Source organism: Microcaecilia unicolor, chromosome 4, assembly GCF_901765095.1.
Source record: "Microcaecilia unicolor chromosome 4, aMicUni1.1, whole genome shotgun sequence".
Taxonomy (NCBI): domain Eukaryota; kingdom Metazoa; phylum Chordata; class Amphibia; order Gymnophiona; family Siphonopidae; genus Microcaecilia; species Microcaecilia unicolor.
The window spans coordinates 163,414,748-163,430,481 of NC_044034.1; the positions used below are offsets into that span (position 1 = coordinate 163,414,748).

The 15,734-nt window shown below is 47.0% G+C and overlaps 1 protein-coding gene across 1 annotated transcript in view; it reads right to left on the reverse strand.

The window, feature by feature from the left end:
• Window positions 1-13,560: 13,560 nt before the first annotated feature.
• SYT13 (synaptotagmin 13) overlaps window positions 13,561-15,734 on the reverse strand; it is a 41,226-nt gene continuing 39,052 nt past the window's right edge. Inside the window, exon 6 of the mRNA XM_030200827.1 lies at window positions 13,561-13,843. Within this exon, the coding sequence (XP_030056687.1) occupies window positions 13,782-13,843 (62 nt within the window). The 3' untranslated portion in view covers window positions 13,561-13,781. The remainder of the gene's footprint in view (window positions 13,844-15,734) is intronic.

A 15,734-nucleotide genomic window follows, 5' to 3' on the forward strand; every position in this document is an offset into this window, starting at 1 on the left:
ATAACATTTTGTGCTATTCCCATACCGGACTTGGCGAATGCCTTCACGGTATTATGTAAGCCACATTGAGCCTGCAAATGTGTGGGAAAATGTGGGATACAAATGTAACAAATAAATAAAATACTTGTGAATTACATTAGGACTGCCACCAACATGGCCATGTTTTGCTAACCCTGCATCAGGGTGAAAGCCCTAACAAAGACGCCTGCAAGTTTCACGGTGTCTCCTAACTTTCAGAATGGTGTGTATGGTAGGAGAAAGTGCAAAAATGGCAGTGTAAGGCTCAAAGGTGAAGGAGAGGAATATTTATTTATAATGACATTTGTATTCCACACAGAGTTCAGGTTCAACGTGGCTTATAATCCAGTTATAAGCAGGCACTATCCCTAGAGATCTCACAATCTTGGTTTTTGTACCTGAGGCAATGGAGGGTTAAGTGACTTGTCCAGGGTCGCAAGTAGCTGTATTGGGAATTGAACCCAGGATGCTGGGATCAAAATCTGCTGCACTAACCATTAGGCCACTCCTCCACTCAGAGAATGTAACAGCTGATAGGGGTGGTGGAATTGCTTAACAAATATTTCGATTCTTTGTTCCCAGCTGAAGGGCTGGGAGCAGGACCGCAGAAGACAAACACAAATTGGAATGGAAATGTGGTAGTCCCTGAATGATTTTCAGAGGACTGTGTGACAAGCTAGCTAAACTAAAAGTGGACAAAATAATGGGGCCAGATGGATTTTCAGAAGGCGTTTGACAAAGTGCCGCACGAAAGACTCCTGAAGAAATTGCAGAGTCATGGAATCGGAGGTAGGGTATTATTATGGATTAAGAACTGGTTGAAAGATAGGAAGCAGAGAGTAGGATTGCGTGGCCAGTATTCTCAGTGGAGGAGGGTAGTTAGTGGGGTCCCGCAGGGGTCTGTGCTGGGTCCGTTGCTTTTTAATGTATTTATAAATGACCTAGAGATGGGAATAACTAGTGAGGTAATTAAATTCGCCGATGACACAAAATTATTCAGGGTCGTCAAGTCGCAGGAGGAATGTGAACGATTACAGGAGGACCTTGCGAGACTGGGAGAATGGGCGTGCAAGTGGCAGATGAAGTTCAATGTTGACAAGTGCAAAGTGATGCATGTGGGTAAGAGGAACCCGAATTATAGCTACGTCTTGCAAGGTTCCGCGTTAGGAGTTACGGATCAAGAAAGGGATCTGGGTGTCGTCGTCGATGATACGCTGAAACCTTCTGCTCAGTGTGCTGCTGCGGCTAGGAAAGCAAATAGAATGTTGGGTGTTATTAGGAAGGGTATGGAGTCCAGGTGTGCGGATGTTATAATGCCGTTGTATCGCTCCATGGTGCGACCGCACCTGGAGTATTGTGTTCAGTACTGGTCTCCGTATCTCAAAAAAGATATAGTAGAATTGGAAAAGGTACAGCGAAGGGCGACGAAAATGATAATGGGGATGGGACGACTTTCCTATGAAGAGAGGCTGAGAAGGCTAGGGCTTTTCAGCTTGGAGAAGAGACGGCTGAGGGGAGATATGATAGAAGTGTATAAAATAATGAGTGGAATGGATCGGGTGGATGTGAAGCGACTGTTCACGCTATCCAAAAATAATAGGACTAGAGGGCATGAGTTGAAGCTACAGTGTGGTAAATTTAAAACGAATCGGAGAAAATTTTTCTTCACCCAACGTGTAATTAGACTCTGGAATTCGTTGCCGGAGAACGTGGTACGGGCGGTTAGCTTGACGGAGTTTAAAAAGGGGTTAGATAGATTCCTAAAGGACAAGTCCATAGACCGCTATTAAATGGACTTGGAAAAATTCCGCATTTTTAGGTATAACTTGTCTGGAATGTTTTTACGTTTGGGGAGCGTGCCAGGTGCCCTTGACCTGGATTGGCCACTGTCGGTGACAGGATGCTGGGCTAGATGGACCTTTGGTCTTTCCCAGTATGGCACTACTTATGTACTTATGTACTTATGGCATACATCCAAGGTTACTGAAGGAACTTGTCTGCTGGCTAACCTTTTCAATGCTTCTCTAGAGAAGGGCAGAGGTGGCTTCTCTCCACAAAAGCAGAAGGAATAGGTTGAGAACTACAGTCTGGTAAGTCTGACCTCTGCGGTAAGTAAATTAATATATATGCTTTTAAAGCAGAGAATACTAAAGGTTTTGGAATCCAATGGATTACAGGACCAGAAGTATCACTAGAGTGAGGTCTTGACAGACAAATCTGATTAATTTCTTTGACTGGGTGACTAGAAAGTTGGATCGAGGGAGAGCACTAGATGTGATGTATTTAGATTTTAGCAAAGCCTTTGACACAGTTCTGCATAGACTACTAATAAATAAACTGAGTGCCCTCAGTATAGGCCCTAAAGTGACTGACTGGGTTGGGAGCTGGTTGAGTGGAAGGTGACAGAGGATAGTGGTAATTGGAGCTCACTCTGAGGAAAAGGATATTACCAGTAGTGTGCCACAAGGTTCAGTTCTTGGGTCGTTTTCTTTTTAACACTTTTATAAGCGATATTGCTGAAGGGCTGCCTGGTAAGGTTTGCCTCTTTGCGGATGATACCAAAACGTGCAATAGGGTAGACACCCCTGATGGTTTGGATAACATGAGGAAGGACCTAGCAAAGTTTGAGGAATGGTCCAGAATTTGGCAGTTAAGATTTAGTGCTAAAAAATGGGTCATGCATTTGGGCTTCAAAAACCCAAGGGAATGGTATAGTTTAGGGAGTAAAAAACTGGTGTGATTGTATGTGAAGATCTTAAGGTGGCCAAACAGGTAGAAACGGCAATGGAGAAAGCTAGAAGGATGCTTGGGTGCATAAGGAGAGGAATGGCCAGTAGAGAAAGGAGGTGGTGATGCCCTCTATAAGACTCTGGTGGGACCTTATTGAGAATATTGTGTACAGTTCTGGAGACCACACCTTCAAAAACACATGATCAGGATGGAGTCGGTCAAGTGGATGGCTACTAAAATGGTTAGTGGTCTTCATCATAAAGCGTATGGGGTCAGACTTAAAGATTTCAATATGTACATTGGAAGAAAGGCTGGAGAGGGGAGATATGATAGAGACATTAAAATACCTACATAGCATAAATGCACAGGAGACAAGTCGCTTTCAATTGAAAGGAAGCTCTGGAATGAGGGAGCATAGGATGAAGGTGAAAGGGAATAGAATCAGAAGTAACCTGAGGAAATACTTCTTCATAGAAAGGGTGATGAATTCATGGAACAGCCTCCTGGTGGAGATGGTGGAGTCGAGAACTGTATCTGAATTTAAGAAACCTTGGGACAAGTGCATAGGATTTCTAAGGGAGTGAAAGGGAGAGTAGATGGCATGGGTAGGCCATAAGGATTTCATCTGCCTTTATTTTTCTCTGTTTCTATTTCATAAATCTGTTCAGAATAGCCACTCCAGCAGTTTGTTTTCATCACTTTAGTTAAATTTTTAACTTATGTATTTATCACAGAAGATTTATGGCACTCGGAACATTTCTGGTTCCGATATTACATAATGTTGCAGCCTGCTAGGAGTAGTACTGACATTTGTTCGGCCTTCTGTCTATAAAGGTTGTCCACCCGTCTTAAGCCATTTTAGGAATCAGAAAGAGATCCCTAAGCATTAAGGGATGAATGCAGCACTGCAGTGTGTATAGATTACAGATTCTCATTATGAGTTAAAATAACTTGAGGATATAGGCCTCTGTGTACAAGCACAGATGGAGACAGTACAGTAACAAGGCCAATTACTCAATATGTTTTTCATGATCCAGATCAGTACTTCTCAAGCCCTTCTGTTAGAACCCTCAAGGCTGCCTAGTTTCCAGTTTATCTGCAATAAATATGTATTAGTGGTATGCATCTCCACTAATGCATATTTACAGGAATTTTCATTTTGTTTTGTTTGTGTTAGTAGTATATTTATTTTGGGAACAATATTGCTAAAAGTGCCCCTCAAAATAGTAGTGCTATTCCCCAATAGTGCATGATCTTTTGGAAGAGTATGCACTATTTGTGACACAGGAAAAAAAATTGGGGGGGGGGGGGGTGGGGGTCCTGTCATTTTGGGCAAGAAATAACATGAAATGTCATGGCAAATGTTTCAAATCGTTCATCCTAATATGCATGAGATTTGCATGCCTTCTTTTTACATTATGCAAATTCATCTCATGCATATTCATTGTGGTCATCCTGGAAACCAGACCAGATGGTACTCCAGGACTTGCTTGAGAAGTGCTGAACTTCAGAAAGGGAGAAAATCTATAAATGGTGCTCAAAATTAGATGCTGGTTTGCATCTCTTATAGAATCCTGCACCTATCTTTGGACACCAGACTTAATGCCTGCTGAAACATGGTGTAAATTCAGGTGCCCAAATTACTGATGCCAGTCTGCCAGAGAAAGTAGTAAAGGCAGCTTAGTGGCGTTTAAAAAAGGTTTGGATGGCTTCCTATTCCTAAAAGAAAAGTCCGTAGACCATTATTAAAATGGACTTGGGGAAAATCCACTGCTTATTTCTAGGATAAGCAGCACAAAATGTATTGTGCTTTTTGGGGATCTTGCCAGGTGCTTGTGAACTGGACTGGACACTTGTAAACAGGATGCTGGGCTTGATGGACCTTTGGTCTGTCCCAATTTGGCAATACTTTGGTACTTATGCTGTAAGTATTCTGTAACTACGCATGTAACTTTTCAGAATGCTCCTGACACGCCCATGGCCACACCCTCTTTTGATTTACACTCTAGTAGAGTTAGTCGCTATCAGGCTCATTTTCGAAAGAGAAGGATGTCCATCTTTTGACATAAATCGGAAGATGGATGTCCTCCCAGAGACGTCCAAATCGCTATAATCGAAACCCGATTTTGGACGTCTCCAACTGCGGTCCGTCGCAGGGATGGCCAAAGTTCAAGGAGGCGTGTCAGAGGTGTAGTGAAGGCGGGACTTGGGAGTGCCTAACACTTGCACGTCCTTGACCCATATTCGAAAAAAACAAGGACATCCCTGACGAGCACTTGGACGTTTCACCCGAACCTGTTTTTCTTACGACTAAGGCACAAAAAGGTGCCTGAAATGACCAGATGACCACCAGAGAGAATCGGGGATGACCTCCCATTACTCCCCCAGTGGTCACTAACCCCCTCCCACCCTCAAAAAACATCTTTAAAAATATGTCGTGCCAGCCTCTATGCCAGCTTCAGATGTCATACTCGGGTCCGTGACAGCGCATGCAGGTCCCAGGAGCAGTTTTAGTGGGTACTGCAGTGCACTTCAGACAGGTGGACCCAGGCCCATACCCCCCTACCTGTTGCATTTGTGGAGGAAACAGCGTGCTCTCCAAAACCCCCCACAAACCAACTGTACCCACATCTAGGTGCCCCCCTGGGAGCATTTTATCAAGTCCACTGCAGTGCCCCCTAGGGTGCCCGATTGGTGGCCTGGCATGTCAGGGGGACCAGTGCACTACAAATGCTGGCTCCTCCCATGACCAAATGGCTTGCATTTGGACGTTTTTGACATGGACATCTTTGGTTTTGAAAATCGCTGAAAGTCAGAAACGTCCATGTCTAGGGACATCCAAATCTAGGGACGTCCAAATTTAAGGATTTGGACGTCTCTGACGGTATTTTCGAAACGAAACATGGATGTCCATCTTTTTTCGAAAATACGGGTTTCCCCACCCCTGGATTTTGCTGTTTTGCAAGGACGTCCAAATCGCAACTTGGATGTTTCTTTTGAAAATGCCTCTCCATGTCTTGTAGAACAGTACGCAGTCAGATGCATGTGCAAACTTTAATGGGTGCCAATTAACTACAATAACTGGTTATTAGCACCCAATTTCTGGTGTTAATTTGCTCGTTAGCCAATTTGTGTTCGCATCTCGGGAGTGTGCCCAAGTTTTGGTGTACAAATTCAGGTGCCATATATAGAATCTGAGGGAAAATGTGGAGTGAGCTAGTTGTTTTTTTTTTTTTTTTTTTTTTTATCATTTTACTTAATTGCATTCACATTTATCACGTAAATGTAAGGAAAAACAGAAATTAATATAAAGAAAAAGAAAAAACATTTTCTCTCAACAATATACTGTATATGTAATCCGTTGGGTTGGTCGTGAGCCCTTGGGCCCTGGCCGAGGCCAGCAGGGCGCCGACCCAGGCCAAGGGGAGACCGACCCACCACCGCACACCCCAGCTACACAATACCCCCTAAGCTACCCCTCCCCACAGTCCCTCAGGAAGAAGGGAAATAGGCATACAGGCGGGCCTCGCGGCCGAACCGGAACCCACGCAGACAGAGCCACTCGTGCGAGCCTCACGGCTGAACTGGAACCCAATCACACACAGGGAGGGGTGAAAGAACCCAGAGGGCCCCAAGAGGCCAGACACGCGCTGAAAACTAGCAATAGGGCAGAGGGGGAAACAAAGGACCAGAGCGGGCCACGCCCACGCAGGGGACTAGCGCAGGACAGGGAAACTAACACAGCAACCCCCCCCCCACCAGGGTAGGAGCCCCAGGCAGAAACCAGAGGAACCAAACACAAAAGGAAGGCAGAAAGCCTTTGCCTCAACCCCACTGTAGACAGAGGCACCCAGAACACAAAGGGTTAAGCTTGAAGCCAGCAGAGAGAGAGTGCCATAAATCAACAAACAATCAGAGGGAGTGAGGCCCATCCAAACAAACACATAGGCAGAGGCAGGAATACAATACACACAGTACACAAAGGGTTAAACTCACTGAGCCAGCAGGCCGGGACACTGGGAAGAGAAATCTTTAAAACAAACAAACAAAGGAGAATGCTCTCACTCAGCCCAGAGCCCTGGAGGCTGAGCAATGCCCAGCCCCCACTAAACAAACGAGCAGCTGACCCTGATTACAGAGCTACGCACACACACACAAACACAGCAGCAGCTAACCCAGAGGGAAGGAAAAGAATACTCTAAATCAACACAGATCCCTGTCAGAACCTAGAGCACGTTCTGAGAGAAACCTATCAGGCTTTCCTGTTACCACCAAATAAGTAACGCAAAAGCAGAGAAACTCTTCAGCTGCAGGCTAAAGTACTATCCCCTGACGTCAGCAGCCAATCAGAAGAGACGTCCCCCCTCCCCCTCAGCCAAACCAGCAGAATCATAACATCACCCCCCCCTTCAAGGGCCCCCCCTACCCCGTCCACGAGGTTTAGGTTTGTGAGGGAAAAGGCGATGGAACCGTCTGACTAGGACTGGCGCGTGGACATGAGTAGCGTCCTCCCAGGAGTTGTCTGCCGGTCCATATCCCTTCCATGCAATGAGATACTGAAGATGTCCCCGGAAGCGCCTTGCATCCAAGACATCCCGGACTTCGTATTCCCCCTGGGAGGCTGAGATGGCTGGACTAGCAGGCAACGCGGGCAAAGCCCCTTTTCTTAGAATCACAGGCTTCAGCAAGGACACATGAAAGGTGTTATGTACCCGTAATGTAGGTGGTAACTTTAGCTGATAACAGACCCGATTCACTTGCCTCACAATGGGATACGGGCCCACAAATCGAGGTGCAAAGCGGGAGGAGAGAATCTTCAGACGAAGATTACGCGTGGACAACCACACCAAGTCGCCAGGCTGGAAGTGCGGTTCCACTCTGCGAGACCGATCCGCTTGGCGTTTCATACGAGCGGAGGTCACTCGCAGCGCTTTCTGAACTGATGACCAAATTGCTTGGAGCGAGGTCACCGCATCGGCCGCTGCCGGGACATCCAAGTTGGTTTTCAAGGGGGCTGGTATCCGCAGGTGTCGTCCATATACGATGTAAAAGGGCGAAGCGCCCGTGGCCGAGCTCACTCGGTTGTTATGAGCGAATTCTGCCCAAGGCAGCAGCTGACTCCAGTTGTTGTGGTGCTCATTGACATACATCCGTAGGAACTGCTTCAAGCATTGGTTCACTCGTTCGGTTTGGCCATTGGATTGTGGGTGATATCCCGACGAAAAGTTCAGCTTTACTTCAAGGGCCCGATTCAGGGCTCTCCAGAACTTTGAGACAAACTGTACTCCTCGATCAGAGGTAATAGATTCTGGCAGACCATGGAGACGAAAAATAGAGCTGATGAAATACTGTGCCAGCTTCACCGCCGAAGGAAGGGTAGGCATGGGTATGAAGTGGGCCATTTTAGAAAACCGGTCCACCACTACCAAGACAACTGTGTGCCCTTCAGAGTTAGGCAGATCCGTAACAAAGTCCATGGCAATGTGGGTCCACGGTCTCTCAGGTACTGGTAAAGGCATCAGCAACCCCTGGGGTCTCCGACGGTCAGCCTTATGCTGGGCGCACTCAGGACACGGAGCCACAAACTCCTGCACATCCCGATCAAGTGAAGGCCACCAATACTGCTGGGAGATGAACCGCTTGGTTCCCAGGATCCCGGGATGTCCTGCCATTCGAGAGGCATGCCCCCATTGGAGTGTCTTTTCTCTCAGCCGGGGTGGCACAAAGGTCATACCTGCAGGTACTGCTAGCGTCATCGCGGGCACAATGACATCAGGTTTAATTACATACTGCAGGGGTTCTTCCTCCAGGTCAGCCTCCATGGACCTGGAGAGGGCATCTGCCTTGATGTTCTTCTCCGCTGGACGATAGGTCAGAATGAAATCAAAGCGGGAGAAGAATAGTGCCCACCGGGCCTGGCGAGGATTCAGCCTTCTCGCTTCTCGTAAATAAGTCAGGTTTTTATGGTCCGTGAACACCGTGAAGGGCTCCTGCGCCCCTTCCAGCAGATGACGCCATTCTTCCATGGCCAATTTAATGGCTAATAGCTCCTGATCCCCGATGGCATAATTCTTCTCGGCAGGGGTATACTTCTTAGAGAAGAATGCACATGGGAGAAGTTTCCCACTGGGGTGGGCCTGGGACAGCACTGCTCCTACGCCAACCGATGATGCATCCACTTCCACGAAAAATTTATTTGTCGGGTTGGGATGGCGCAACACTGGAGCTCCAACAAATGCCTGTTTCAGATTCTCAAAGGCCTGACACGCCTCAGGCGACCAGTTGCGAGCGTCAGCGTTCTTCTTAGTCAAGGCAGTAAGAGGGGCAGTCAGGGACGAGTAATTCCAAATAAACTGCCTATAGTAGTTTGCAAAACCTAAGAAGCGCTGTAGAGCCTTACGCCCCGTAGGTTGCTGCCAGTGCAGGATGGCTGTCAGCTTACTGGGGTCCATACGCAGCCCGTGGTTAGAAATGATGTATCCCAGGAAGAGCAGTTCGGAGCGATGGAATTCACATTTTTCCAATTTCACATAGAGGTGGTTCTCCCTCAACCGCTGCAATACGGTCTTCAGGTGCTCCTGGTGCTCTTCCTCAGCCCTTGAAAAAATCAAAATATCGTCCAAGTAGACCATCACAAACTTATACAGGAGATCCCTGAAGATGTCATTCATGAAGGCTTGGAAGACGGCTGGAGCATTAGCAAGTCCAAAGGGCATTACCAGATATTCATAATGCCCGTCGCGGGTGTTAAACGCCGTCTTCCACTCATCCCCCTCCTTGATCCGCACAAGGTTGTAGGCCCCCCTGAGATCGAGCTTGGAGAAGATCTGGGCCCCCTGGAGGCGGTCAAACATCTCAGAAATCAAGGGAAGGGGGTATTTGTCCTTCCGCGTGATGGCATTGAGTCCCCTGTAGTCAATACAGGGGCGCAACCCCCCATCCTTCTTCTCCACGAAGAAGAATCCAGCCCCGCGGGTGATTTAGAGGGCCGGATGAAGCCTCGAGCTAGGTTCTCTCGAATATACTGGGACATGGCTTCCGTCTCTGGCCGGGATAGGGGGTATACGCGGCCACGGGGAGGTTCAGTGCCAGGTAGTAGCTCTATGGCACAGTCATAGGAGCGATGAGGAGGCAGAATCTCTGCTTGCTGTTTGGAAAAAACATCTCCAAAGGATCTGTAAGGCCCCGGTAACATAACATTGGCTCGATCCAAAGGAAGCGTCACTGGGGCTGGCGAGACCTTATCCAAACAGACCTTCTGGCAGCCCGGGCCCCACGCCGTCAATTCACCCCGGGCCCAATCAATGCAAGGGTTATGCAGGCGAAGCCAGGGTAATCCCAGGATTATGGCCTCAGTGGCCGACGGAAGGACGTAGAAGGAGATAACTTCTTTGTGTAAGACTCCTACCCGTATGGTCATAGGCACGGTTCTGGAGCGGAGAACTCGCCGAACCAGTCCCCAAGCCGCTGAGACAGTGATGGACTGAGGTAACTCCATGGTAGGAATTTGATGAACCCGCACCAGGTCCGCGCTGATAAAGTTGCCTCCCGCCCCCGAGTCAACTAGCGCCTCAAAACAAGGGGTATCCTTAATCGCCAGTAGAACTGGCACCAAAACCTGCATCCAAGGGGAGAAGGACTTTGGCCCTGACCCGGTCTCCCTAGCCGGTATCAGGGCTGCTGGTTTCCCGACTTCTTTCTCTTCGGGCACTCACGGACAAAGTGCCCCTTCACTCCACAATGCAGGCACAGCCCCTTAGAGCGTCTCCGCTGTCTCTCCTGGGCCGCCCGGTCAACCTGCATAGGTTCCGACCCATCGGGCACACCCAGCGACGGGGAAGCAGGGCTCTTGTGCGAGCTCCTCGAGTTAGCCCCTGCAACCTGCTGACCAGCGCGACGTTCACAGGCCCGCTCCCTGAACCGGATGTCCACCTGGATGCAGAGACGGATGAGGTCATTCAGATCTGAGGGCAGCTCCCGGCCTGTGAGTTCGTCCTTAATGTTGGCCGAGACCCCATGCCAAAATACCGCAGTCAGGCTTGGGTTATCCCAACCTAGCTCCGCGGCCAAGGTCCGAAACTGGATGGCGTACTCACCCAGAGAGAGTCGCCCCTGATGTAGGTTCAACAGCTGAGTTGCCGCCGAGGAGGGCTTCCCGGGTTCCTCAAAGATGAGCCGAAATTGTTTCAAGAACTCTGCCAAATTATCCAGGAGGGGATCCTTCTTCTCCCATAAGGGCGAGGCCCAGGCCAGAGCGGGGCCTGCCAGTAGAGAGATAATATAAGCCACCTTCGCCCGATCCGAAGGAAAATCTCGGGCCTGCAACTCGAAGACAATTTGGCATTGATTGAGGAACCCCCGGCAGGTCTTACTGTCGCCCTCGTACCTCGGGGGTGTAGCCACCCGAATCCCTCGGCCGCATGCGTGGGAACTTGGCGGAGTAGCTGCTGGCGGGACCTCCGCAGCCCCCGTGACAGTCAGCGTGTCTACCCGTTGAGACAGTGCGTTCACGACTCCCGATACCTGTTGTAGCTGAGCATGCAATTGCTGGAGCAGTTGCATGGGGGATGGATCGGTCGAGCTCATGGCTTTTGCGTTCTGTAATCAGTTGGGTTGGTCGTGAGCCCTTGGGCCCTGGCCGAGGCCAGCAGGGCGCCGACCCAGGCCAAGGGGAGACCGACCCACCACCGCACACCCCAGCTACACAATACCCCCTAAGCTACCCCTCCCCACAGTCCCTCAGGAAGAAGGGAAATAGGCATACAGGCGGGCCTCGCGGCCGAACCGGAACCCACGCAGACAGAGCCACTCGTGCGAGCCTCACGGCTGAACTGGAACCCAATCACACACAGGGAGGGGTGAAAGAACCCAGAGGGCCCCAAGAGGCCAGACACGCGCTGAAAACTAGCAATAGGGCAGAGGGGGAAACAAAGGACCAGAGCGGGCCACGCCCACGCAGGGGACTAGCGCAGGACAGGGAAACTAACACAGCAACCCCCCCCCCCCACCAGGGTAGGAGCCCCAGGCAGAAACCAGAGGAACCAAACACAAAAGGAAGGCAGAAAGCCTTTGCCTCAACCCCACTGTAGACAGAGGCACCCAGAACACAAAGGGTTAAGCTTGAAGCCAGCAGAGAGAGAGTGCCATAAATCAACAAACAATCAGAGGGAGTGAGGCCCATCCAAACAAACACATAGGCAGAGGCAGGAATACAATACACACAGTACACAAAGGGTTAAACTCACTGAGCTAGCAGGCCGGGACACTGGGAAGAGAAATCTTTAAAACAAACAAACAAAGGAGAACGCTCTCACTCAGCCCAGAGCCCTGGAGGCTGAGCAATGCCCAGCCCCCACTAAACAAACGAGCAGCTGACCCTGATTACAGAGCTAGGCACACACACACAAACACAACAGCAGCTAACCCAGAGGGCAGGAAAAGAATACTCTAAATCAACACAGATCCCTGTCAGAACCTAGAGCACGTTCTGAGAGAAACCTATCAGGCTTTCCTGTTACCACCAAATAAGTAACGCAAAAGCAGAGAAACTCTTCAGCTGCAGGCTAAAGTACTATCCCCTGACGTCAGCACAACTCCTGGCAGCCAATCAGAAGAGACGTCCCCCCTCCCCCTCAGCCAAACCAGCAGAATCATAACAATATATAATTGTCCACAATTGGGGGATCCAAGATCAGGAAAACAATCTCAAAGAAAATAAGAAAAACACCAAGTGGTTAATCTTACAAATTCATATTTTCTGAGGGAGGAAGGTTAATCGATAATTGCAGCCGGTACAGTGGTAACTAAAGGAAGTTGCTGCAGAGGGTTCTTCATCTGTTCTTTTAACTCCACAAACTCTTGTAATTTCTTGGGTTCAACAAATAAGTAATAAGGAAATAAAACACTTACAAGGGAATCGCTCTAGGAAGGTCTCACCTAGGGCAATGATTCTTGGCTTAAAAGCCAAGAGTTCACACCTCCTAGTCTGCGATTCCCTTGATATATCAGGAAATATATTTATCTTTGAACCCAAAAAACTATCAGCCATGTATCGGACATACAATTTCAAAACATTGTTCCTATCTAAATCAAAGGCAAAAGTCACTAGTAATATAACTCTATATATAGAGTATTTTAGGAAGATTTATCATTCTCAGGTTATTTTTCCTTAATTGGTTCTCCAGAAGTTCCACTTTTTTTACAAGAAACATGACTGTCCTTCATTACCAGATTAACTGATTTTCGTAGAGAAACCATTTTTGACATCTGAAGAAGAGAATTATTCACACTCTGCAGCACTTCCCATAGTGCGTCCATTATGACATTTTTTGGCTTCACCAGGTCCAATTTCTCCACAGAAACCGCTCCAGATATCTTCGGGGGGAAGAGCTCACTCTCCAATCCCCCAGTTGGTTTATTATCCGGAGTCAATGCTGCGCCAGGACCTCCTCAGATCGCGTGAGAATCCTAACCCACTTCGGGCGTTTCCACTGTCGACCTCCATAGCGAAGCGTTACTGTTTCCAGGTCTTGGAGAGGCCATGCCAACAGGGGGACTCAAAGTCACTCCCTCCACTGAGATTCAGCGATAAAGCCTTGCTGTTCCACGAAGCAGGAACCGATATCCCCGACGTTATGACCCCGAATCTCTCCAAAGTAGACTGAGAAGTGGTGGGAGCCCCAGCCGTGTTCGAGGAGGACAACACCACAGCTTTGCCTTTTTTCTTCCCCATTCTCTGGGGAGCGCGCCTACTTCTTCAGGTATACTGGTGTATAACGGGAATTCAAGTAACGTACGTCCTCCCTCGACGCCATCTTGGATCCTCCAGTTTGAGCTCGTTGTGATTGTCTTTAGCCCTTGTACAAAGAGAATATGGTCTTTTTCAGTCATGGCTACTGTAAACAGGAATTATAAATGTATGATTACTGATTATTGTGGAGGCTTCAGGAATGAACTGTGCCTTGGCTGGAATAGATGTTCGGAGGGAGGAAAGCATAAGTCAGTAATGCAAGAAATTGCATTTCCACATCATGTCACACATTCCCCTGCTCCAGGGTTTCTAGTTGGATGATGACTTTTCCTAGCAGTTTTGGTTCTGTGATAGGAATATAGACAGAGAAAAAAAAGTTCATTCATTTGGCATGTTTTCTTAATTCCAAACGTAATTCTGGGTGTTCTTAGAAAAACGGTTTCAAATTTTTAAATTAATAAATATAACAGAAACCTTCAAAACAATTTTAAACAAAAATTATCACTCTCATTATTCATATATATATAATTATTTTTTAAAATAAAATCCAATAAATTATAGAAAATTTTTTTATGTTGTGCTCAGTTTTTGGTGTATTGCTGTGGACTGATAATCCAGGCTTAGCAGGAACACCACCCTTACATCATAGCACATCCTACCTCCATCCTAATAGTATTGTTCAATAGATGGGCAAAGTCCAAAAGAATATAATAAACTTGATGTTCAAAAAATATATAAATAGCAATTACTTAACTAAAGTAGAGATGTGCAGAAAAAAATCTTCTTCCTGCCAAGTTCTTGTCCACTGCAATGCTTTTTTCAAAAAAATCCCTCTGTGCAAGATGTAAGACCATAAAGGTCACAGTTCAGCAGTTTCAATTCCCTACATGGGCCATGTTTCGCCAGACTAATGGCGTCTTCAGGGGAACTGATCTGAAATGCAGGTTAAAGATTTTATAAAACCTAGCATTTTACCATATCTAAAATAAGTGCAAAACAATCTCACAAAACTTAAAACTTAGAGTGTATTCCATTATAGTGAAAAATTCAAAATGTAACTCACTGTTCAGCAATACCAGGGAGGAGCCCCACTCTGTCCGGTTCACAAACCTACTGAGAACACCCACACATGCGCAGTATAAATGTCAGGCATCAGCTGTTTTCAAACGGCGGGAAAAAGCATTAAATGAGAGCTTGCCATTCTATTTCTCTATTCAGGCCACTAGGGGTCACTGTTCGCCAACGAAAAATAAATTCTTGCTCTTTCTGAAGCAACAAACGAGGGACATCTCCACCCAGAGGTAAAACAATCTGGAAAAGTACAACAAATTTCAAATCTTTGATGTCATGATGTGCCTGTAGCCAATGATCTACAAGTGGAGCTTCATGTTTGCTGTTTCTTAAATTACTCAAATGTTCCCCAATCCGCTGTTTAATCCGTCTTGTGGTGTGCCCAATGTACCATTTATTACATGGGCATACTATCCCATAAACCACTTGTGACGAATTACAATCCGTAGATTTATTTTAAAAAAATGGTTTGTTCGTCCAGGGATTGATGACTTTCATCGTTTGCCAGACATGCTGGCAATAGACACATCTACCACAGCTTTTGTGACCTTTTGTCTCTGGGACAGGGACAGTCCACAATCCTGGATTAACAGATGACAATATCTCCCCTAAATTATGATCACGCATATAGGCAAATGTAGGTGTTTGGTCAAATCCAAGGGTGGTCAACATAGACCAATGTTTGTTAATAATATTTTTTATTTCATTCGTTTGGCGAGAATAAGGCAGCACACATACTATTCTGTCATTTGTATAACATAGTTTAGATGGTGGATTGACCAACCACTGACGGTCAGCATTCATTGCTCTCTTAAAAGCTTTTTTGATAATCCTATTGGGGTATGCACGAGCTTTAAATCTGCTGTATAAATCCATAGCCGAACTCCTAAAACTTTCTTGCGATGTGGATAATTTCTTTACACGCAAAAATTGGCCCACTGGAATTCCATTTTTTTATGCTGCTGGGTTAAAACTTTGATAGTGGAGTAGCGTATTAGAGTCAGTGATTTTACGATATATTTCTGTAATGAGACGCCCCTCTTGCATCCGGATGGTCATGTCAAGAAAGTTAATCGATTGCCCTCCAATAGATGATTCAAATTTAATATTCCTATCTACTGAATTTAAATAGGACAAAAAGCAATGAAGCTCACTCAGATCACCA